General features: G+C 36.7%; 2 protein-coding genes across 8 annotated transcripts in view; one reads left to right on the top strand and one right to left on the bottom strand.

The window, feature by feature from the left end:
* The window catches only part of TBCK (TBC1 domain containing kinase), a 243,249-nt gene extending 242,146 nt beyond the window's left edge, over window positions 1-1,103 (bottom strand). For 2 of the 5 annotated variants that reach the window (XM_002717178.5, XM_051819523.2), the window contains exon 1: window positions 473-800. In XM_002717178.5, coding sequence (XP_002717224.3) covers window positions 473-509 — 37 coding nt within the window. In that variant the 5' untranslated portion in view covers window positions 510-800. Of the gene's footprint in view, window positions 1-472 lie in introns of all 5 variants that reach the window. The other 3 variants (XM_008267520.4, XM_008267519.4, XM_070047778.1) reach the window with 3 other exon arrangements.
* AIMP1 (aminoacyl tRNA synthetase complex interacting multifunctional protein 1) overlaps window positions 1,103-24,894 on the top strand; it is a 33,281-nt gene continuing 9,489 nt past the window's right edge. The window contains exons 1-6 of one of the 3 annotated variants that reach the window (XM_002717177.5): window positions 1,103-1,444; window positions 12,882-13,015; window positions 15,544-15,657; window positions 17,137-17,298; window positions 21,036-21,247; window positions 24,667-24,835. In XM_002717177.5, coding sequence (XP_002717223.1) covers window positions 1,443-1,444; window positions 12,882-13,015; window positions 15,544-15,657; window positions 17,137-17,298; window positions 21,036-21,247; window positions 24,667-24,835 — 793 coding nt within the window. In that variant the 5' untranslated portion in view covers window positions 1,103-1,442. Of the gene's footprint in view, window positions 1,471-10,141; window positions 11,047-12,881; window positions 13,016-15,543; window positions 15,658-17,136; window positions 17,299-21,035; window positions 21,248-24,666; window positions 24,836-24,894 lie in introns of those variants that run through there. The other 2 variants (XM_070047780.1, XM_070047779.1) reach the window with 2 other exon arrangements.

Genomic DNA, 24,894 nt, shown 5'->3' with positions numbered 1-24,894 from the left:
CTTGGTCAGTGAAAAGAAGCTAATGGAAACCAAAAACCAGTAAGGGGAGAGGAAAGATAAGAAAAACCGACTGGTAAGCAGCTGGGTTTGAAAATTCAGTTCATTCAACACACATTTTGAAGCTTGTATTTAAAGTCAGATGCTTTTCTGGCTGCTGAGCCAACAGTGAACAAGACACAACGCTTGCCCTTAATGAACTTGGGATACAATGAATCAAAGACAGCTGGGGAATTCAAAAAAAAAAAAAAAAATAGGGCACCAGACGCGGATGTTATGAATAAAATAATTTCTACATTTCTTCAGCAAAGGACACTGGTTATTTTATACGCAGTCTCTAACGAAAATGTATCTCTGTCTAAAATAAATAGCGGGCCTTGAAAGGCAGTCACTGGCAATTCTAAAGTTAACTCCCCTCATTGCTTCAGTTTCTTCTACTGCTCAAGGAAGTATGAAAATTCCACAACTGACTAACCTTTGAAAACCAGAAAGGAACCAAAGCAAGTCTGCATCTACGGTGAGTTACGGAGGGGCAGATTCTAGATTTTCTAGCCTCCTTTAAGACTTCATTTGAAGAAGTAATGCAGCGGCTGCTTTTTCAAAGTTGCAGAAGTGAACATGTGATTTACTGGGAAGGCGGCCTGTAACTAGGGGTGGAGACGCTACCCAGCAGCAAGCTGCACTTCAGCTCTGCTCTATCTCGCTGCGAACATTCGGGGCCATTCGGTGCACCTGAGAGTCCTCTACCTCCCACATGCCCCACAGACTACGACACAGAAAACAGGGATTCCCAAATACCTGCCTCCGAGCCTGGGGACGCAGGCGGGCACAAAGACAAGGGGGTTGGAGCTTCTACACAGGACCCCCAGTGCTGTCTCTGTGGCTGGTGTGGCCGCTACTGCTTAGTGCACCGGGCTCTGCATTTCAGGTGCTTCTACAAAAGAGGCAGCACCCGCAACCTCGGGAGCGCAGAGACTGCCCTTTGCCTGCAAGCCAACACAGCGAAAATTCGCTTTCCGGAACCCGGCCTGGAGCACGCGCTGGGCGCTCTCCACTGACAGCTCCCTCACTTCCTCGCCCATCCTCCACGCAGCCCGGCTCTTTCTGGTGACGCCAAAGCTTCCGCGACTCAACAGTGAGGAAAGACCCTGACTTCCGGCGTTCGCATGTTGCCCGAACTGCCGACAAAAATGTAGCGACCGAAGAACAACCACGGGGGCAGCTGGGGATATTGGGCAAGAGAACAGAGGACAGGAAGCGTGATGGGGCTGTTGAATAGGACTCGGTGCAGGAAGGTCACAACAGAATGCGGAGTTGAATTTCTGGGCTATTCAGGCACTTAACGGGGACACCTCGTTGGGTCCTTTTTCACTGCCACGTGTGGGAGAGGCTTGTCGCAGCCTGCTCCCGGCTGAAGCTGCTGCGGAGCCCCTGTCCACTGCTTCATGTGAGTGATGTCGCGGAGGGTCCTGGGTAGGCGGATTAGGATCCTAGGAGTCTTTCTTCTCTTACTCGCTTCCAGGAGAGAACCCCTGGACTGTGGGTGTTAATGGAAAGGCAGCTTGCACCGGCACCAACCTTGAAATGAGGAAATCAGGAAAGAGCTTGGGACCTTTCGGTGGAGCCAAGTTTGAGAAATGGGCTGCAGGGCCTAAGGAAGGGGTACTCTTGGAAAAATATTCGTTAGCATGTCTGTTTTTATGTTAATATCAACGGCAGAGAACCTGGGTATTTGTAGGGGCAGAGAAGAGAATGCCTTCATTTGGCAAATAGTTTTAAGCACCCACTGCATTCCAGGCACCATTTTAGACATCAGGTAAAGAGCAACGAACAAAGCAGGCGAAAATTCCCGTCTCCCTGTAGCTCACTTTTATTGAGGAAGACAGATACCAGAAGGAAATAAAAGCGTGCCGCATGTTAGGCGTGATGAGAGTGGAAGGGAAAAATTATAAAGCAGGGAAGGAAAGTATTGATTGAATTTTAAGTGTGGCCAGGGACGGTCTCAGGGAAAAGGTGACTCTGGTCAAGTAAACTGGCAGAATTGAGAGAATTAACGATGCAGTTATCTTGGGGCCAGTGCAGTTTGGGACCAAGCATTGCAAAGGCGGTGAAACAGGTTTGCCCGTGCAGCAAGGCTGCCAGCAGGTCAGAGCTGAGTGAAGGCGTTGAAGCTGGAGATAAAGTCAGGGCATCAGCAGATCACGAAGGCTGTTGAGAGCATGTGACGTTTAGTCTAAATGAAACAGGAAGCCCTTGGTGGTTTGTGAGCAAGTGATTGATATAATCTGACTTACTTTTAAGCGCATCAGTGGCTCATGATTAAGACTAGACTGAGGAGGGCAGAAGAAAGGAGATCATTTAAGAAGCTTTTGCTTTAACCCAGAGGAAACATAATGGTAGCCTCACTATGGATGATAAGAAATTGCTAGTCATGTTCTTGATGTAGTTAATTTTGATATGTGAATCTGTTATGGATGACAGGTTAATAGTCTTAGATTACACTTTAGGTTACTCTTGAATTGTGAGTTTTAGAGTGACAAGCATAGGTTAAAATCATGGCATTGTCAGTTAATACTTGAATGGACTTAGAAAATTGAGGAGGGCAGAAGAAAGGAGATCATTTAAGAAGCTTTTGCTTTAACCCAGAGGAAACATAATGGTAGCCTCACTATGGATGATAAGAAATTGCTAGTCATGTTCTTGATGTAGTTAATTTTGATATGTGAATCTGTTATGGATGACAGGTTAATAGTCTTAGATTACACTTTAGGTTACTCTTAAATTTTGAGTTTTAGAGTGACAAGCATAGGTTAAAATCATGGCATTGTCAGTTAATACTTGAATGGATTTAGAAAATTTACATAACTTCCCTGTTTGTGTGTCTATTAAATGGAAGTAATGTCTTTATTGTAAAGACTAAATGTCAACATGTGTAATGATCCTTGTCCATGAAGGTAGAACTATTTTATTAGTTGTGTGTTTTTTGTAAGATATGGGAAAAAGATAGTGATGAATGCATCTATGAGTGGAAAGGAATGGTTAAATCCTGAAGAAAGTCTGAATAAGGTAAAAGATGCCCTTGTGTGAGCTAAGAGGAACATGGGAGGCCTAGACATACCCCTTTTCCAATTTTATACGTATTTTACCAGGGAGGGAAGTTCTTGTATTAATGGCCATAGTATCTGGCAATACTTGGACTCTTCTCATCAGCCATCTACCTCTGTAACAATACCCTCATCTCATAGTGATACTTGATATGCTCCAGAACCCTTTATGCCCCCCTCAGTAAAAAACAAGAAGGCTTTCTGATAAGGAAAACAATCAAAAATAGATGAAAACTTTGACAAAAAAGCAATTTTAGATCTCCCTTTTATAGGTTTTTAGCAAAGATTGTTAAAACACCACTAGAGGTACTGCTAATTATTGTTATGTATTTCTAGTGTCTCTGATATGCATTGTTCTCAGTAGATTTAATTTTATTATTTACCTTTCTTTAAACTCTAACTTTTGACCCATATGTTTTATATTCTTTAAAGATTTATTTGAAACGTGGAGTATCAGCAAGAGAGAAACACACACACACACACACAGATGATCCTCCATCGAACGGGTTCGTTCCCCAAATGGCCACAACAGCCAGGACTGGGCCAGGTCATTAACTGGAGCCTGAAACCCTGTCTGGATCTGCCATGCTGGTGGCAGGTATCCGAGTTCTTGGGCCATAATCTGCTGCCTTCCTGGGTGCATTAGCAGGAAACTGGATCAGAAGTGGAGTACCCTGGATTTGAAGTGGTAATCATTTATGGAATATGGGCTTCCAAAGTGGTGACCCAACCTACTGTGCCACAATGCCTGCCCATGTGCTTTGAGTCCTATCAGAAATTTTAACCTAGTTCAAAAAAGATACCACAATTGCTTAACGCTATAGTAAAGGTGTTCTTCAGAGTGGGATAACTTGGCAGATAGACTGTGAAGCAGATGAGATGAAGAAATGAGAGGACAGGGAAAATTGATTAGAATTACTACAACTCATCGACTCTAATATGCACATTTTCCTCATACTTAAAACTCTGTAATGGAAATGTAAAAGTTATTGACATCGTGAAATCCCTGTTGACCTGCTGGCAGTTGTGACAGTTATTGCTTGCACTTGGTCATAACTGGCAATACAGTCATCACTTGTGTTATGGGTAATGTTGGTATATAGTTGAGTTTAATTTCTTTTTTTTTTTTTTAAGATTTTATTTATTTATTTTAGAGGTAGAATTACAGAGAGGGAGTCAGCGAGAAAGGTCTTCCATTCGCTAGTTCACTCCTCAGATGGCCACAGTGGCTACAGCTGGACCAATGCGAAGCCAGGAGCTTCTTCCCAGGCCTCATGCGGCTGCAGAGCCCAAGCACTTGAACCATCTTCCACTGCTTTCCCAGGCCATCAGCAGGGAACTGGATCGGAAGCAGAAAAACAGGGACTAAAACCAGCACCCATATGGGATGAAGGGGATGGAGGTGCCGCAGGGGGAGACATAACATACTCCTCCACAGTGCCGGCCCAGGTTGAGTTTAATTTCTATATTAAGCATCCTTTAGAAAAATAATGACTTAGCACTAAAATGAAGAGATCTGTATTTGGTAATAAAGGGAAGCAAAAGCATGTTACAGACATCCAGGGCTAAATTTAAAAGAGGTCCTTCAATCAGTAATGTAGCGTGTGTCTGAGTGATAAAGAAGCTGTGGGTCATGTGAATCAGCTGTTCTTTCCTAGTAATATATAAAATAATACAGCATCTTCTGACTGAAGCCGTTTTACCATTGATAGCTTCTTAGATTTGATGAAAAATACCTAGTGTCCAAGAAGAATGTGAGTTTTTTTACCCAAGGTCCTATGCTGTAAAGTTAGATTAAAAATCTGCACTCTAAACCTTGATTGCAAAGATAGTAGCCCATTTTTAAATATGTGATACCCAACGGTGAGAGCCTGGGTCAGGGGATTTACTATTTAAAAGAAATCACATGCAGTTTAGAGAGGAGGTGAGTACTACTGAGCAGATTGCCAAGGTAAAGAAAAGTAATTTAATGGCTTGGGCATCATGTGATTAATGGTTTTTTAGGTTTAATGAAATATGAATAACACTGAGAACAAAATTCCCAGATTCTTTTATTTTTTTATTTTTTTAATTTATTTGACAGGTAGAGTTATAGACAGAGAGAGAGAGAGAGAGAGAGAGAGAGAAAGGTCTCCCTTCCGTTGGTTCATACCCCCAAATGGCCGCTAGGGCCGGAGCTACGCCGATCCGAAGCCAGGAGCCAGGTGCTTCTTCCTGGTCTCCCATGTGAATTTCCAGATTCTTAATACTAGTTCCAATAATTGTTAATAAGCATTCCCTAGTTAGGATTGTGTATGTTAAACGCATTGTTTCTTTAGAGAAATGACAGCTCGGGCAATAAAGGATCTAGGTCAAGGGTCAGACAGGCAGGTTTCAATCCTCATTTTCTAGCTAGCTGTGTGACCTTAGCAAAATTAATTTTAATTCATGTCTTCTTTACTCAGGGAATCTTAATAGAATATTCAGAGGCAACCCATGTAAAGCCTTTGGCCAGAACATACTGCATGCTGTACAAATGGTCTATGTTATTATTATCTGCAAGAAACCCTATATATCTTAACATGTTAGAAGCTCTGAGGAGACTAAGGATGTAAAATTTTGAAATTGACCTTGTTCTCAATGGAAAATGGAATAATTACCATGGAGCGATTGCCATACTATAATGAAATGAGTATCTGGTTGAATGGCAAACGATTTGTCTGAGCTTTAAGTAGTATTGCTGTTGAACTAGCACTGTTCCCCTGACTGTAATGTAGTTTTAAAATTTTTCTTCAGTTTACTGTGTTTCCTGCACTGGTTGAAAACTTAGTGAGTGCAAGGAACATGTTTATTTTTGTTCTCTATTATAAACCCAACACAAGAGAAGACATCAGGGACTTCTAGGTAAAGTTGGTTCATGAACTTAAATTACACTTAGGAACCTGGTAGGTAATATAAATGGCAGCAAACAAGAAGAGATGCGGAGTGTAAATGCCTCAAATAAAGGCAATCACATTCAGTTGTTTCAGACACTGTTAACTTGGAATGCAGAGGCATTACTGACCTGAGTGATGGCAGTTTGTGATCCTTAGAAGAGACAAGAGCTCAGGACTATTCCCTGAAGAATGTCACCAAAGGCACATGTCAAGAAAAAAGAATCTTGATAGGAAGTGACAATTAGAAAGTGAAATTAGGTAAAACTACCCTTGTTTTATAAATTAAGAGAATGAAGCAGAGAAGAAGTTCCATAACTCCCAAGATCACAGCCAGTTAAGTGTCATTCAATGAAGATTTGTTGACTGTAAGCACTTTTGTAAAAAAAAAAAAAATCTTTTTTAATGCCAGTGATCATTATCTACATATTACTAGAAAATAAACTGATAATCCAACTAGTATTTTTGAGAAATTTAGATGACAATCAACAAGTACTACAAGTACTAGAAAATCTGTTTCCAGAGCTGTTTTTTTTAAAAAAAAGATTTATTTATTTATTTGAAATAGTTAGAGGGAGGACCAGAGAGAGGCCTTCCATCCATTGGCTCACTCCCCATATGGCTACAATGGCCAGGGCTGAGCCAGGCTGGAGTCAGGAGCCAGGATCCAGGAGCTTCTTCCAGGTCTCCCACATGGGTAATAGGGGCCCAAACACTTGTGCTGTCTTCTGCTGCTTTTCTCTGGCAACTGGCAAGGAGCTGGATCTGAATAGGAGCAGCTGGGACAAAAACCTGCACCCCTATGGGAATCCTGTGTTGCAGGCAGCAACTTAACCCGCTACGCCAAGATGCTGGCCCTGAGCTTCTTATTCTATAAAAAAGTGGCTCTTAGCATTTGAGAAAAGTTTTATTAACATTTCTTTATAAATGTCCAAAAACCAATTCAAATACTTTTAGATGTCACCAGATAAGAAGTCTGAGTTTGCTTGTTTTTATTTTTAATTTGACAGAGTTAGCAGTGAGAGGGACAGAGAGAAAGGTCTTCCTTCCGTTGGTTCACCTCCTAAATGGCCGCTGTGGCCGGAGCTCCACTGATCCGAAGCCAGGAGCCAGGTGCTTTCTCCTGGTCTCCCATGTGGGTGCAGGGGCCCAAGCACATGGGCCATCCTCCACTGCCCATCCCAGGCCACAGCAGAGAGCTGGACTGGAAGAGGGGCAACCGGGACAGAATCCGGCGCCCGTATGGGATGCCGGCACTGCAGGTGGAGGATTAGCCAAGTGAGCCACGGCGCCGGCCCCTTTGGAGTTTTATTTTGCCTAGAATATTTGATTATTCCAGGCAAAAAGACTGTTCTAACGAAAGATATTTATCTACTCTTCTTGCTAATAAGGTTTTCTGTGTAGTGGTATTATGGCAGTTAAAATTGTTAAAAATAATATATCACTATATGATATGTCATGGTTGGTGAATTAATGAAACTCAGAAATTAATATTATTGCATAACTAAATGAGGAATTTGATCGTAAGTAATTAGATTGCAGAGCATTTTTTTCAGGTTTCAAAATCACTTGCACTTTAAAGTTTAGTTTGTTGAGAAGCTTTTTAATAGGGGCTGGCTCTGTGGCACAGTAGGTTAATCCTCCGCTTGCGGCACCGGCATCCCATATGATCGCCAACTCTAGTTCCTGGCTGCTCCTCTTCTAATTCAGTTCTCTCCTGTGGCCTGGGAAAGCAGTAGAAGATGGCCCAAGTCCTTGGGCCCCTGCACCCACATGGGAGACTGGGAAGAAGCACCTGGCTCCTGGCTTCAGATCAGCCCAGCTCTGGCCATTGCAGCCAATTGGGGGGTGAACCAATGGATGGAAGACCTTTCTCTCTGTCTCTCCCTCTCTGTGGGGAGCAATCCGGACTAGACTAAGTTACTCGAATTAGGACTTATTCTATGCATCTGCTCTCCCACAATATGGCGCTGGGAGAGAAGTAAACAGCTTCCGCACAGCTGCCTCCAGTTCAACCAATTAACTGTAGGACTTGCTCCTGATTGGAGAGCAGCGTACTCGGCGTGTGGGCAGCCGAGTTGGGATTGGCGGAGGAGGACTATAAAGGAGGAGAGAAACGGCATGCACCAGGAACATCTATGGGGAACATCTAAGGGAACCCGTGCAGCCCCCAGAGAGCCGGCCGGCGGTGTGCCGCTCCCCTGCGGAAGTGGGGAATGTGGCCAGGGGGAACTGCCCTTCCACGGAGGTGGAAGGGATAGTAGCCAACCCGGGAAGAACCAGCAGCAAACCCGGGGAGGGCCGAGCAGACGAAAGAACAGCGCAGGGTCCTGTGTCGTTCCTCCACGAAGACGGGGAGCGACACCTCTCACTTTCTGTAATTCTAACTCTCAAATAAATAAATAAAAATCTTCTAAAACTTTTTAATAGACTTCATTTTATACAGCAGTTTTAGGTTTGTGGCAAAATCACATTAAATATTCAGTGATTTTTCTTTTTTTTACTTATCTTAAACCAGAACAATTGTCATCATTTTCATAAAATAATTTTTCTTTGATGTTCTTGGTCAGTTGGGTGACTTTGGCAAAATTATATGCACTGCTTATCCTGGGTTGTTTTGCCTTCTATGCTGGAGCTGATAACTCTCACAAGAGTCCTTCAGGAACCATTACAATTTAAATATGCTTTAGTCTCCTTAGTACTGTCCGTGTTATCTCTAGAATTTCACAGTTACGATGGCAGTCTGTGGGGAAAAGTACACAGAGTTTTCTTTTGTATTCCTGGGGACAGGAATCTTTGGATATATTTTGCTCACCATTACTATAAAAATGTTAATATCTATCACTCCCACAGACTGTATACCACTGACAGATTAACAAGTAACTTGACCAAATTATTGAGTATGTTTTAATATCTTTTACTATCCATCTCTATATGTTATATTTTTACTATTAGATATATTATTAACCCTTCAGAAAATATAAAAGTCTTACCTAGGGACCTAAAATATATTATGGCATTAGTAACCTGCTATACCATGAGCTTTTTGAAGGTGAAGACTATATAGTTAACCCGAGTCATTTTTAAGATTTATTTATTTATTTGAAAGGCAGAGATACTTAGAGAAAGAGCACTATCTTCTATCTGCTGGTTCACTCTGCAAATGGCTGCAATAGCCTGGGCTCGGCCTGGCCAGAGTCAGATTTTTCTAGTTCTCCCACGTGGGTACAGGGACCTGAGCACTTGGGCCATCCTCGACTGCCTTCCCAGGTACATCAGCAGGGAGCTAGATTGGAACTGTAGCAGCCAGGATTCAAACCAGCACTCATATGGGATGCCAGGCTGACAGATGCTTAACCTTCTACACCAGAGTACTGGCTCCTACCCTGTCATTTTTTGTGTTCCCAAAATTGAGCTCAATGCCTGACGGGTAGGAAGTTAGCTGCCATTTGTTTGCTGTGTGTCAAAAGTCTTATTAGGAGTTGGGCATTGTGGCATATAAGTTGCTGCTTGGGACAACTGTCCTGACTACTCTGTGCTTCCTATTCAGCTTCCTACTGATGCAACAGGGAGCCAGCAGGTGATGGCTTAAGTACTTGTGTTCTTGTCAGCCGTGAGGGAGACCCAATTGGAGTTCTAGGCTCCTGACTTCAGCCTGGCCCGGCCCTGGCTGTTGGAGGCATTAAGGAGTCAAACAGCAGATGGAAGATCTGTCTTTCCTCTCTGTGTCATTCTGCCTTTCAAATGAATATAAATAAATACATATCTTTTAAAAAACCTTATTAAGAATCCTTATTATTAAGTATCCTTTGACTTCCCCCAGTACTCCTGTGAGCTATGTAGAGTTATCCCCTTTTTATAAATGGGAAAACCTAAGGCTCAGAGAGGTTGTTACTTGTTCCGAGTCCCACAGCTGTATTCCTCTTGGTGGTAGTGTTATGGTTAAATGAGTTGTTATCTGTGAAGTGTTTAGAAAAAACCTGGCAGATACTAATTCTGCAGTAAAGTCTATCAGGAAATTCCAGATAACTTTGATCATCCAACATTTCTTCATATGTGAGTGGTTGATTGGGAATACTCATCCCTTTCTGTTCTCAGTATTTTAAAAGTCCATGGCCTAAGCATGAAGTGTTCTCCACTAACTTTCTCATTATTATTAAGATGCTTTCTTTTTTCTTTATATCTCATGTTTCTTTGATCCAGTTATTTTGTTAAGAATTAATGCATTTTTACTAAGTGTTGTAAATGATTCATATTTCTCAATCTGAGTCTTATTTAACAATTCACAATTTGAAAGTAGACCTGAATCTAAATAAGTACTTGTTTATTTTATAATATTTGTATGGATATAATTAAGTAGATAAATATCTAAAACACATAGATATAATGCATATTATCCTATGGCAGTTAAAGCACAAATAATCTCGAAGTTTGCTTTACTGTGTTTTATATTTTTTCATGGGTTTTTTTGTATTGTATCTGAGAGAAAGGCGGATACATACATCCAGTTTAACTCTATTAACTCATTAAATCCTTTTGTATGCAGGTGAAATATGTTTTTTATTTAACTTAGTTTAATTTGAAAAAACACGTTCAGATGGTTTACTTAAAAATATTGTTTGAACTAAATTTAGTAGCTAAGTGTTAAAATACCTTCTGCCATACTGTAATTATTACTTAGTCCTGACTATCTGTAACTGTATTTCAATTTGTGATCTTAGTATTTTGGTGTTAAAACAGTTGGTATAGCAAGTCTTTTCGCTTTATGTGTCCAAATCCCTTAACGCAGTTCAGTACTGATGAGTTTGAAGATTATTCTGATTTTCTCTCACTTTAATTTTCTGTTCTCTTCATTCACAGTTTTATCACTTCCCTCTATCACACAGTTTCCTCTTAGTCGTTGTGCGTTTCTGTTTAATGTGTTTGGCTCAGTTCTATTTCTGTGTCTTGAGACATGGAATTCTCTTAGTAAACTTACTACGCCTTTGCTTCAGCGTGCTTTACAAAAACTATGATTTATTTTACTCAATTGTGTAAGTATATGCTTTTTCGATAATTATAGATATATCAAAACACTAAAGTTGTTTCTGTTGCTTTTCTTGTGAGGCTAGGAGTTATTTTGTGTTTTACAAATTACTATAACTGTTAGAAGATTCTGAAACATTTTGTGTAAGTCAGGCCATGAGTTTCATGTTTGCCTTTTCTACGACTTGGCCGGGATTTGTGAGGTGACTTTCTAGACCTCATTTAAGAAAATTATTCTAGACTTAAATGTGTTTCTGTATCAGTTAAAATACTAATATGTTAGTTTTTTTAAATATTAACATTTAAGTAACATGGTTTGTCAGCTGCACTATGTTTTCTAAACTGTATTTGTTTATCACTAATTTCACATTCATTTTAGTTTGTTCATCAAATATTTTTTTGCCAGAAAAGTAAAAGTCACAGATTATGCCAAATCATATGTTCATTATTACTTGTTTGTGATAACTATTTTGTGCTTTAACAATATTTAATCATTTTTATACTAAAATAGAAAGATATTGAATTGAAAGAGTACTGTATCTCCGCATGCTAAGATTTAGAAGAGCATAGTATTTTTTACTTCAATTGCCTTCATTTACCCATTTCTATTTTTGTCTTTAAAATAATGGCTTTGCAAACATTTTAGAAGCACTACCACCATACTCTTTGTACCCCTAAAAATGGCAGAATTTAAAAGATGGTGTCTTCATTTAAGAAATGTTGTCTAAACTCTTAAAATAATCTTTGTAGAAAATGAGCAATTTACCCTGGCTTTTCTAAATTAACCTCCACCCACTTTATTTTTTCTTTATTTAGTAGCAGTTTTGTTTTTATAGACAGGGTTTTATTTGATTTCCTTTGTTTTTCTGTCATATCTCAGATTATATATAAATAACTTCAGCATAAAATATTTTGAACGTTGGTTTCTTCTATAAAAAGGTAAACATTTCAGAATAGTCTTTAAAAAGGATATCGCTTAATGGTTTGAATTTTTGACACAATCTTGTATTTCCATTAGCCAGGATTTTTTCCCTCTATCCAAAATTTTCTCCTTTTATTAGTGTTGCCTCAATTATTTGAAATCTTAAGTGTTTCAGCAATCATTGTCATTATTATACTTGAATTATGAATTAATATAAAATCAGTTTTTAAAAGAGCTGTTCATAATATTAATGATTATCCCTCCATTGTCAATGTGATTATAAATCAATATAAAGCATTTTAACATAATTAATTAATCTCAGAATGTTTGCTTATGCATTTATCTGAACTTCGACAAGGTTTTAAAATTTCTATTGATACATTATAAAACTAAAATTCTAATAATTTTTATAAGGAACACAGTCTGCATGATGACATTGATTTTGTATATTCATATCTTCAAAATTTTTCTAATTGGTTAGTTTTTTCTTTTAATATTTATCTCTCTTGATGGTTCATCTTTAATTGGATGTAATTGAGTAAACAGTAGAAATATCCAGTGTATAAAAGTATCATATAAGGAAAGAATTAAGCAACTATTGTTACTGTAGAACACGTGTAATACCATTTACCTTCATCTTTTGAGATAATATTTTGCTGTATTTAAATCTTTTTAGAAAAACTTTCCAATCTTAAATGTTTTCTGCATTTCTGGGCAAAGTAGAGGTTCTCTTCCAAACAGATTCAGGAATTAGTCTACTTAACATTTCTGCTGTTTCTTTGCTTTGTTAACTTCATAAGGAAACTTGTAACATTGATCTGTTAGACTACAAAGTTTTTTTCAGACTACTTTTTCACAGTGTCCTATATGATAAATTTATTCCTCCCACAGTATCATTTTCATTTCTGTCTTTTCATTTAGGTTTTTCTGCCGTTTCATGGCAAAAATGGCAACTAACGATGCAGTTCTGAAGAGACTGGAACAGAAGGGTGCTGAGGCAGATCAGATCATTGAGTATCTTAAGCAGCAAGTTTCACTTCTTAAGGAGAAAGCAAGTGAGAAACCTGAAACTTTCTAAGGACATACATAAAACGAATTTCTGTGTTATCAAGCAAAATAAATGTGTTTGCAGCATGTTATTATTTAATTATTTTTATGATAAATTTTAGGCTCCTAAAAATTTTAGTATAATAATATTTTAGAGTTATTATAATGGTATATGGTGAAGATATGACCCGCAGAGAAAACAGTGTATTTAAACACTGTCACAGGAAAATTATATTGTTTAAAATAAATTGCTCTAACAGAGGTTAGAAATGAAGAAAATGGATGAAACTAAAACTGGAATCAAATGTTTCCAGTGATCTTGTATGGAAGAGAATGTATAATTTCATATTACTTTACTAAAGCATTTTCTGAAATGATTTTTATATGTAAATATGTCCTTACATTTTAATTTTAAAAAATAGTGATTTAAAAAAATCTTATTTAAAAAAATTATTTGAGACAGAAGAGACAGACAGAGGGCTTCCATCTGATGGTTCACTTTCCTAATGCCCACAACAGCCAGAGCTGGGCCAGTCCAAAGCCAGGAGCAGGAATTTATTCTGAGTCTCACATGCAGGTGGCAGGAACCATTGTGCTTACGTTATTACCTGTTGCCTCCAGGGTACACATTAGCAACAAGCTGGTATCGAGAGCAGAGCCAGGACTTGAACAGAGCTGACCCTCACCTTTATTAGTATTGCCCTATCTTGGTGGTTCTCAGTCCTGTTGCCCCCATTTTATAATGTGTTGTAAAATCTCCTTTAATATCCTGTAAAGAAAATATTTCTTCAACAAAATGACCTACCTATAAAATATGTAAAATATATAATATATATATAAATATATATTTATTTTATATGTAATATGGACAGAAAAGAAATTTATTAATAATAAAATGTGTATTTCAATAAGTAATTACATCGGTAGGACAAGAAATAGTAGAGGAGGATTCCATGCCACCTGCTTCACATTCATGGAATCACCAAAAGCCAATAACAGGTACAATAGCATGTAATATAGGTGCATATTTAGTCTGCCTTTGTTTAGCCAACTCAGATACCAGAAAATAGCTTTTAGTGATAGATTTTATATACTCAGGATGATGAATGACTCTTTAGGTAAAGCTCTGAATAAAATAAGGTAAAACTTAATCTTGATTTACATGGTAAAATCAGGGTATAATAAAAATGGTTCAAAATACTTTGTATTTACATATAAACACACACACACAGAGACAGAATAAACTCTAGGTCCAAATAACTATTAATAGGAGCTTTGTTTTTCATTTATACAACTATACAATTAGTTTTGCAGGATGAGATATAGTTGCAAAAATATCAACCACATTGCAGGATATCTGGCATCCCTAATCCCTGCCTATAAATTCCAGTAATAACTCCCATTATTTCTAATAATGGAAATTAAACCCACAGATTTTTAAAATCCCACCTGGGGTACAGTGTTACCCCCTTCAATAACCATTATTTTTCTCCAGATAGATATTTTTATGTACCCCATTGCTGACCTTTAGCAAACACATTATATTTTGACAGATCTTTGAAGTTATTTCACTTACAGAATGTTTGATCAGCTCTGCCCTGAGACCTTAGAAATAAGTGATTATTCCATTTTATTTTTAAAGGTAGTGACTAAAAAAATGAGAGTAGTTTTGTCTTATGTAGTATCTGTAGTGGATCTCAGACACTTTTGATAAATAATTGAATATATCTAGGTCTCAGATGCATGAATTTTGAAAATTTTTGTGCCAAAATATACTTACATTTTAATGTCATTTTCCACAGACTTTTTTTTTCCTCTTAAAATTCATTTGTTATTGACACTTTTGTGTCAAGTTGTCAGTGCCCACAATTATGAAAAGATGTTAATTTGATTTTAGTAGCAGTCCTTATAGAAGCTGGGAAAATGATTCATAAGCATATACCTTTTCTGTCCTGTTGTTTCACAGATTTTTCTCCCAACCTTAAATACAGTTGGCCCTCCACACCTGTAGATGCAGCTATCCTTAAGTCACAGATATTTGAGGGACTAGCTTTGTGGCACTGCCTGTAATGCTGGCATCCTATAGGACTCCACTTCAATACAGCTCCTAAGAAAGCAGTGGAAGATGGCCTATATTCTTGGGCCCTTGCACCCATGTGCAATCAGGATGGAGCTGCAGGCTTCTTGCTTGCAGCTATTTGAAGAGTGAACCAGCAGATGGAAAATCGATCTTTCTCTGACTCTCCCTCTCTCTATAACTTTCAAGTAAATAAATAAATCTTTAAAAATTTTTTTGAAAAAAAGTTGTATGTATACTAAACACGTACCAATATATTTTATAAGACTTCAGTGAGTGCAGCTTTTGATATCTAGTGCAGGAATTCTGGACCCAATCTCTGGTGAAGACCTGGCGACAACTCTGTCACATTGTTTTCATAAATATTAAACTGCACTTATACTGGCAGTCCCCCTTTTAAATAGTATTTATAATAAACCTTTGCAAAAACATGTTTTCAGTAGATTTTCTTGATCGCAGTTCTGCAGGCCACTTTGCGAGAAGAGAAGAAACTTCGAGTTGAAAATGCAAAACTGAAGAAAGAAATTGAAGAACTGAAGCAGGAGCTAATTCAGGCAGAAATTCAAAATGGGGGTAATTTAATATAGAGAGGATAGATTGTTTTATTTGTAATAGTAATTATATATCATTTATTATCTGTGAAATAGTATGCTTTTTTTATCGTCACTGTAATTTAATATAGAGAGTATAGATTGTTTTATTTGTAATAGTAATTATATATCATTTATTATCTGTGAAATAGTATGCTTGTTTTATCGTCACTGCCTCCCTACTTTGCATCTTTCATAGAACAGTGGATATTTAGAAAAGGCAATGATCTTGCCTGAGGTCACATAGAAAGTGGCTAAGCCAGGATTCAGAAACTTAACACTTTTAATTGTTTTTACTATACTTCATCTTCTTACTGTTCCCTGTTGAGTAATGAAAATTACTGAGAATTAGCCATTAAAATATTTAGTTGACATTTATTAATATTTACTGTTTCTTTTGACTATTATTCTGTCAATGAGTGAATTACTCTGACTGTTCTAGTATGAAACCTGCCCTGAGCTAAATAAAAAGAAATGGTATGTGTGCTCAGCACTATTGGTTAAAGAAAATATTATGTCAGTAGAAAATGATACAAGTTGATGTGTTCCAACACTTAGTAGTTTTGGAATACAGGTACATAATTGACCAGTTAAAATATTAGCAATGCAAAACTGTTTGTCATTTCTCCATAAACATTAATCTTTTAAATTCAAGCTTTATTAATGAAATGTTAAAGTAAATTTGTGGTTTGAGTTAATGTGATTTCTGTCTAATGATGAAATATAAAGTAGGAACCCACATTACTAAAAAAAAAAAAATACAATGCCCTCCAGAGAACGTAAAAAATACTTCAGAAAAGTGGTTTGAGTATTTGCCAGAACATAAGCACATAACATCCCTCACAAGAGTACATTTTTCCATACTCACTGTGAGTTGTTTTTAACATTTTATAGCTGAAGGACCTTCTTTTGCTTTTTTAAAAAGTTGTTTTGTGGTGTAGAGAATGAGTGATGCTGTTTCTCCATTAATTGTGATACAGCAATGATTAATGGTACAATACCTTTCTACTTGTTCAATGTAAAGGAAAACCTGAATGAGAAGCTTGCCATCTTACCACACCATGCAGTGCAGTATCTGGAAGCAGACTGTCTGAACAGAAATTTCACATTCTCTGCCGACTGTGTGATAGACCAATTTCATCTGATCCAGATGGCTCAGATTCATGTTGTATAAATTACAACATATTAGAACTCACTTGGGTTGTTTATGAGAATTATGTGAAAAGAGCATTTTGGAAAGTGTTTGGGACAAATGAGTCCATAATGTTAACTATTGTTCATACTTTTCTCAGTGTAGTAATTAATAATTAAATCGTCCTTTTATTTTTAACAACCTTTCTGTAATCTCAGTAGATGCATGGCATTTTTTTTAAAAGAATTCGTATTTGTGAGTCACAATTCCATACTTTTTGCTTTGTTGGTTTAATATAAGTGACATTATCTACTTATTTTCCTATATCAGTGAAGCAAATACCATTCCCTTCTGGCACTCCACTGCAACCCAATTCAGCAGCACCTGAAAATGTGATCGAATCAACACCAGTAACAGCTGTGTCTTCTGGTGCCAAAGAACTGATAAAAGGAGGAGAAGAAAAGAAGATGAAAGAAAAAATTGAAAAGAAAGGTATTTTTGTCAACATTTTGGATGATAATTATGATACAAAAAGTAAAGTTCAAGCTCATATGAGCTGGAATAAAATTAGGAACAATATGATATTGGGATATGGAAGCTGGATCCTACAGAATTTGTGAATGTTGACTAGAGTGAAAGTGGAATTTTTGGCAGAGGTATCAACATAAGTAAAAAACACAGGAAACAGAGGTTAGGTATAGGAGCTCATAAATAGTTTGGTATGAGTGAATTTTGGTGTAAATTTAGGGCATAGTATTAAAGAAGTCACAGGTAGAAAATTAGCTTAGGACCTGTTGTAATGATATCAAAAGGACATTCCAATCAGAGCAGAATGTCTAAAGTAAGTTATGGGGATATTAAGATTTCAGACTCTGATAAGGATTAAAGTAGTATCATCACCCTCTTTTCCTTTTTTTTTTTTTTTTTTTTTTTTTTTTTTTTTTTTGACAGGCAGAGTGGATAGTGAGAGAGAGACAGAGAGAAAGGTCTTCCTTTGCCGTTGGTTCACCCTCCAATGGCCGCCACAGCTGGCGCGCTGTGGCCGGCGCACCGCGCTGATCCGATGGCAGGAGCCAGGTGCTTCTCCTGGTCTCCCATGGGGTGCAGGGCCCAAGCACTTGGGCCATCCTCCACTGTCTTCCTGGGCCACAGCAGAGAGCTGGCCTAGAAGAGGAGCAGCCGGGACTAGAACCCAGGGTGCCGGCGCCGCTAGGTGGAGGATTAGCCTAGTGAGCCACGGCGCCGGCCCAGCCATTTAGTCTTAACCTGTCCCTCTCCCTGAATCTTTCATATCTATCTAGTTAATCAACAAATCCTGTAATTCCTGTCAGCAAAATATCTGGAACTCAACTCTAACATTTTCTTTTGTGCTACACTAGTTCAGGTTCTTGTGACTTTTCATCTAAGTTAATGTTAAATTTTCATCTTTTCCTTTACCTTGCTGCTAAAGGTATTTTTCTAATCATAAATCTGATTCCCTTTTTAACTATTCTTTTTCCATCCTTAATAGATTTCATTTCACCAGATAGTTTAAAAAGTGCTTTGGTAACTCATCTGTATTTCTTGTTATACTTATACTCACTAAAAAATATTTGGAAAATATAAAATGACTTAAGGATTGTGTTTAGTCAGTTTAGAACAAGGCACTTGTCAGTTCTTTTTATTAAATATCAGTAGCCTCCGTTAGAAGTAGGTAAGGACTGAACATACTCTACACAACTTCACCACTAGGTGGTATGACTACAAAGAGATCAAGATAGACTATTTCCTCATTATAAAATTTATTAAGAAGTAGACACAAAACAGTCATATAGCATGTTCTGATAGATGTAACAACATCCACATTTTATTATTCTAAGGAAGAATTTCAATTATTCTGGTAATTAACCTACTAGTTAGATGGGAAAGGGGGAACGCACTGACCAAATGGAGCTCTAGGCCTCTGTCCGTTGGAACTTCCTATGATGATGGAGGTGCTCTATATCTGTTGTCCAACATGGCAGCTAGAATTGGCTATTACCAAGCATTTGAAATTTTACTGTGACCAAAGGACTAAATTTCTAAGTTAGTTTTGATTATTTTAAATTTAAATATGAGTAGCTATATGTGGCTGCCAGTTGCTATATCAGATAGTGCTGGTTTTGCAAGGTTATTTCATAGGTGGTTGGCTTGCTAGAATTACCACATTCCAGTATTCTGTTCATGCATGGGCTGTGATGCCTACACATTCTTTCTAGACCACCATGTATGCTGAATAGCACTCATTTGCCAATGAAAATCCCTTATAATTATCAGAGCTCTGGGCGTCGATTTTAATATTTGTAACCACCTCTGGTATACAGATTGATTATAAGATTATTTCAAATGCCTAGTAACCAGTAAATTTTTTAAAAAAATTGATATAGATGTATCATGCTGTTATACTGCTGTATGATAACTGTATGTGGTTCATCACACAAAGATAACTTTAGGTTGACTATCCTTAATCCAAAATCTGAAATGCTGCAAAATCCAGAACTTTCTGAGCACCAACATGATGCCATGTAGAATTCCACGCTTGGCCTTTTGTAAGAGGTTACAGTCAAAACATACGTACACTGATATCCTCCAGTTCCAACTATTTTGCTGCATATGATATAATTTTATTTCTTTTAGCTGGATAATATTCTATTGTGTATATATCCCACATTTTCTTTATCATTCATCTGATAATGGACACCTTGATTGATTCCATATTTTTCCTTTTGTGTCATATTGATTGAAATAAGCCAGGCACAGAAAGACAAGTATTGCATATTCTCTCTAATATTTTAGAGCTAAAATTAAAGGAGAAAAAAAAAGACATACTAAAATACTCTATAAAATTACCTTCAGACTATGTGTATAAGGTATATATGAAACATAAATGGTTTTCGTATTCAGACTTGAGTCCTATCTTCAAGACACCTTATTATGTATATGCAAATATCCGAAAAATAAAAAAAAATCTATGATTGCTCTGTTCCCAGGTAATTGAGATAAATGATACTGAACCTGTACTAAGATTTGTGGTATATATTGTTCTAATAAGTTTGCATATATTTTTCTATGTCTCTTGGGTATTTACCACTAAAGAGATCAAATATTGCCCAGCCCTTTGTCTTTTTTCATGAACTAGCTTGTATAAATTGTGAATGTACTTCACATAGAATCCTGCTTTTCTGCTCCAGGCAGAATTACTGTTCTTTGTTCTGAATTTCTTTATGTATGTAATATTCATCACATATTTGTTAGAGGTAGGTCTGTCTCCCTTAAGAGAGATTTTGAGTGCCTTAACAGCATGAGCTATTAACCTTACTCTTAGTGTCCTAGGACTCAATAAATATTTGTTGAAAGATCAAAGGTATAATTGAGAAAAAATGCTCCTAAGCTTTAATAGCTTGTCTCTGTTCTCTAATATTTAAAGGTAAATTTTTTATTTGGATTTTATGTTCTGTTTTGCAAGAAAAGCTAATTATAAACTGAAGAAATATGAATCCACTTTATAGGTTACATTTTTGACTCATTGACTAAAGTAATCATATGTTCATAAGATTTACACTATGCACATACAAATAAAAGTAAGAACATTAAAGTGTAATCTGAATCAAATTTTCTGTTCTACTAAAATAATTGCTATGAATATACCTAAAGGCTTCATAAGTCTTCAAAATAGGAAGCAAAGAAATAAAAATATTCATTATATAATTACTGCTCTATATAACTGATAAGAGAATAATTTTGTCAGTGAAATTGTGTTTTACTGTAATTCATTTCATCATTTGACTAATGACTTTGGTATTCTTTCTAAATAAAGGATTTGGTACCCTCCAGAGTCCTTTAAAAACTTGCAAATGGTTTTCTATAGCCCTGTTTCATGGAAGGCAAAGTTTCTAGTTAAATGTCATATAGTAAATTTAGGCATTTTGTACTATCCAGTCTCTTTACACAGCTACTCAACTCTGCTATAGTGCAAAAGTATCTCTAGACAATATGTAAACAAATGAGTGTGGTTGTGTTCCAGTAAAACTTTCTTTGTGAAGATAGGCAACAGACTGAATTTGGCCCATGCATCACAGAATGTAGAAGACAAATACTCTTTTTTTTTATTTTTTTCTTTTAGGCTTTTCAGTATTAATACCAAAAATTTCTTGTCGTGTATTAATTATTATTTTATTTCTGATATTTACCTAATCACAAATACTTTTTAGGAGAGAAGAAGGAGAAAAAACAGCAAGCAGTAACAGGAAGTGCTGACTCTAAGCCAATAGATGTTTCCCGTCTGGATCTCCGAATTGGTTGCATCATTACTGCCAGAAAACACCCTGATGCAGATTCTTTGTATGTTGAAGAAATAGATGTTGGAGAATCAGCACCGAGAACAGTTGTCAGTGGCCTGGTGAATCATGTTCCTCTCGATCAGGTAATGTGTACTACTAAAATCACTGTTGCATGTATTTGTCACTTTTATTTCCTCTTTCTTAATGTCTATTCTAATTACTTGGCAGATTACCATGTGGCTTGAACCAATATTAATTGGATCAGTTGATTAGTTTGAGTGTGGTGAATTCTACCAAAAAATGTATATAAAAAAAGGCCACAAAAAAAGCCAAAGATCTGTGAATTAAGATAGAATTCATTAGAACAGAAAGAAGAAAACATGTTATTATTTTCTGTATTTTAAAAATGGTTAAGATTTTATATTTCCTATAACAAGCAATATCTTTTTATAATATCTAACAGAAAAATACAAAACATCCAGTTTTTAATGAATAATGGAATACCATTGAAAATGACATTATTTCTGTAGTCTCCTCCATTTTTCCTCAGGTTTAAAAATATTTCTTAGACTATAGAGAAATGAGCTTTTTCTCATGCTTTTAGATTGATGCTTTCTGGGATTGCGTAACAGTGATCTTTAAAAAATCAAGGAATAATAAAATTCCATGATAGAACAAAAGTGAAAATAATGATGGCTATTGCTTTTAAACTAGTTATATATGCTTTTCACATGTAATATTTTATTTGCTACTACTAGTATATCTGTTTAGTACTGTCCTTGCTTATAGATGATCTTAAAGTGAAGCAACCTGTGAACCTAAGTAGTAAATTCTCATGAATCTGACTCCAGGGCTGAGTGCCTATAATCCCTATCCTGGTCAGCTTTCCTTTTTATCATCCAAGATAGAGTGTAACTAACCGCAGTTACAGTGCAGGCTTCTAGCTACAGGTACTGTGCAGGTTTTAGTGCCGTATGAATGATGGACGTCATAAGACAAACATCTGGACTGTGGAAGGAATGCAATTTCAGAACAGGGTTTTGGTTTTTTCGTTTTGTTTTATTTATTTATTTATTTGAAAGGCAGAGTGACACAGAAAGAGGGAAAAACAGAGATAGAGACCTTCCAGCCATTGGTTCATTCTCCAAATGCCAGGTCAAAACCAGGAACCAGGAATCAATCCAGGTCTCCCCCATGAGTGGCAGAGGCCAAGGAATTTGATCCATTTTCTGCTACCTCCTAGGAAAGTTAGCAGAAAGTTGGATTGGAAGTAGAGGTGGGACTTGATCCCAGACATTCCTATATTGGACGCTGGCATCCCCAGTAATAGCTTAACTGAATGCACTACAGTGCCTGCCCCATTCCAAAAAGTTTTAGTTTATCTTTCATTGTTTCTTAAAATAGTTTCAAATGGAATTTCCCATAAAAGTCCTTATATGTTGATTCCTCAAAATTGAGAACTGAGTTTCACGTGCTCCTTGCCCTAAACCCCTTTCCTCCTACCTCCTGCTGTTTTCTCAAGGTAGAAATTGACTAATGGTTAGATTTGGGTACACCTTTAGATGGAAGGCATACTCTGCACAAGTTAGAACATTTCATAACTGAAATGGGGTGTCAAAGCTGAGCTAGAAGCTAAGTTGTGATTGTTTCAGGTTTATCATTACTCTTCTGCTAGTGTTAGCTTGTGAATGCTGAAGAGGAAAGGGAACTATTTCTTATCATGTCTCAGGAAAATGAGGAGGGCACTTTTTTCTTCTGTATAGAATATTTACTCATTTCCTTTACTTTAGAGGCTTAATCTCATATGTAATGGATTGCTATTAACTTTATCAGAGTGTAAGAAAATAATGTCTTACACTTCGTGCTTAGGTTTTTTTGTTTTTTTTTTGTTTGTTTGTTTGTTTGTTTTTTGCCCTTTTTTTAAGGTCTTCAGTTTAGGAGAATAGAGTGATTAGAGCAGAGTTAAATAAGGCAGGAAAATCATAGGAAATGAAATCAGGGATAAAGATTACAAATGACACAAGATGTTAAAGATCTTTGTATAAAGAGGCTTGGATTTTATTTTGAGAAGTGTGTAAGCCACTGGAGATTTTTTGGCAAAACGACACGATCTACCTCACATTATAATAGAATCATTCTCACTGCTCTTTTGGCGGAGTGCGGAGGTGGAATGAAGGAAATCAATAAAGAAATTTATCTATTAAAAAAGATACATTTGGCACAGGTGTATGCTTTCTTTCCTTTTTGAAATACTCACTTTGTGTGGAACTGGGATTCTTTAAAACTCCTTAGGGAGAAAAGAGTGAATTAATCTTCAGGCAGCTCTAATTGGGAAAACTTTTCCTTGTTTGAGTGTCATATTTTCTGGTCACCTGGTTACAGATCATTTCTTTTCTTCAAGAAGCTGTCGTTCACAGCCATAAGCAAAGCTATTTCTGTAGTATCTGTATGTAACCCACTGAGACTATACTAATAAGGATTTTGTGAAGCGGGGCTACTTAGCTCCCAAAATTGCATGCTAGATTTTGTAGGTTGTGTATTTTTCTTAAGGAAAAGTTGACAGCTGTCATGAGATTCTTCAGGGATTACATGTAGCTAACCCTTCTGTTATGCTTATGTTTGTGCTGTATTTTTTTGTAAATCTTCATAATGTGACATTTTCAAGTTATGTGAAGTTTTTTAGGAAGGAGTATTCTTCCTGAAGACCCCCTAAACAGAATCATTTGAATTCAATACGTAAACCCATTTTTAAAATCATGGAATTGGGGAGTAAATTTAAATATATAATATTTATTTATGAAACTATTTATTTATAAAATAATAAAATTTATTATTTATAAAATATTATTTATAAAATATTTTATTCAGAATGTGCCTTTATTTCTCATCTGCAGCAATAGTTCAGTTGTTTATTTTAAACCTGCTAATTGGGGAAAAATTGATACTTCAATTTTTAAAGATTAAAAAACATTGTATTCACTTCTATAAAAAATTGTCAAAATAGCCAAAAATGCTAGTTTCTGTAAGCATTATGCCTGAGTTGTTAAATGATCAATTTCTTCAGTTTAGGAAATAAATATTGCATAGTATTCCAAGTGGCCATATATGGCATATGCAAATGAGAACATTTATTTTAGTCTAGATACTAAGGTAAATGCTTTGTATGTTTGCCAGATTTAACCCTTAAAAACAGTTCTTTAATATCAGTATTATTTACCTCATTTTTCAAGGTAGCAGGAAGATCAACTGTACACAATCGAATTGCAAGTTAATGGTAGCTGAAATTTAAAACCATATCTATTTAATCAGTTATTTATTCATTCACTAAATGTTTGGGATAACATCTTGTGCTTTTTCAACCATAATGTATGTCAGTTTGGAGGACTTTTTTTTTTTTGGTTATGTTTATGCAAGACTTTATAACAACAGTAAAAGACTTTGAACACAGAGATACATTCACAAAAGAAGAACATTTGATACCTACCTTATTAAATACATCTTAATGTATTCTAGGTATGAAAATTGCTGTGCATGTTCAGTTAACAATTTATGTTTCACACAGATGCAAAATCGGATGGTGGTTTTACTTTGTAACCTGAAGCCTGCAAAGATGAGGGGAGTAATCTCGCAAGCAATGGTGATGTGTGCTAGTTCACCAGAGAAAGTTGAAATCTTGGCTCCGCCTAATGGGTCTGTACCTGGAGACAGGATTACTTTTGATGGCTTCCCAGGTAAGTATTTGTTACCAATTATTAAAATAATTGCGGAATTGATTTTAAACAATATTTCT

This window comes from Oryctolagus cuniculus, chromosome 8 (assembly GCF_964237555.1).
Source record: "Oryctolagus cuniculus chromosome 8, mOryCun1.1, whole genome shotgun sequence".
Taxonomy (NCBI): Eukaryota; Metazoa; Chordata; class Mammalia; order Lagomorpha; family Leporidae; genus Oryctolagus; species Oryctolagus cuniculus.
The sequence above is the reverse complement of the archived record's forward strand: the minus strand, read 5'-3'. Positions and strand labels throughout refer to the sequence as shown.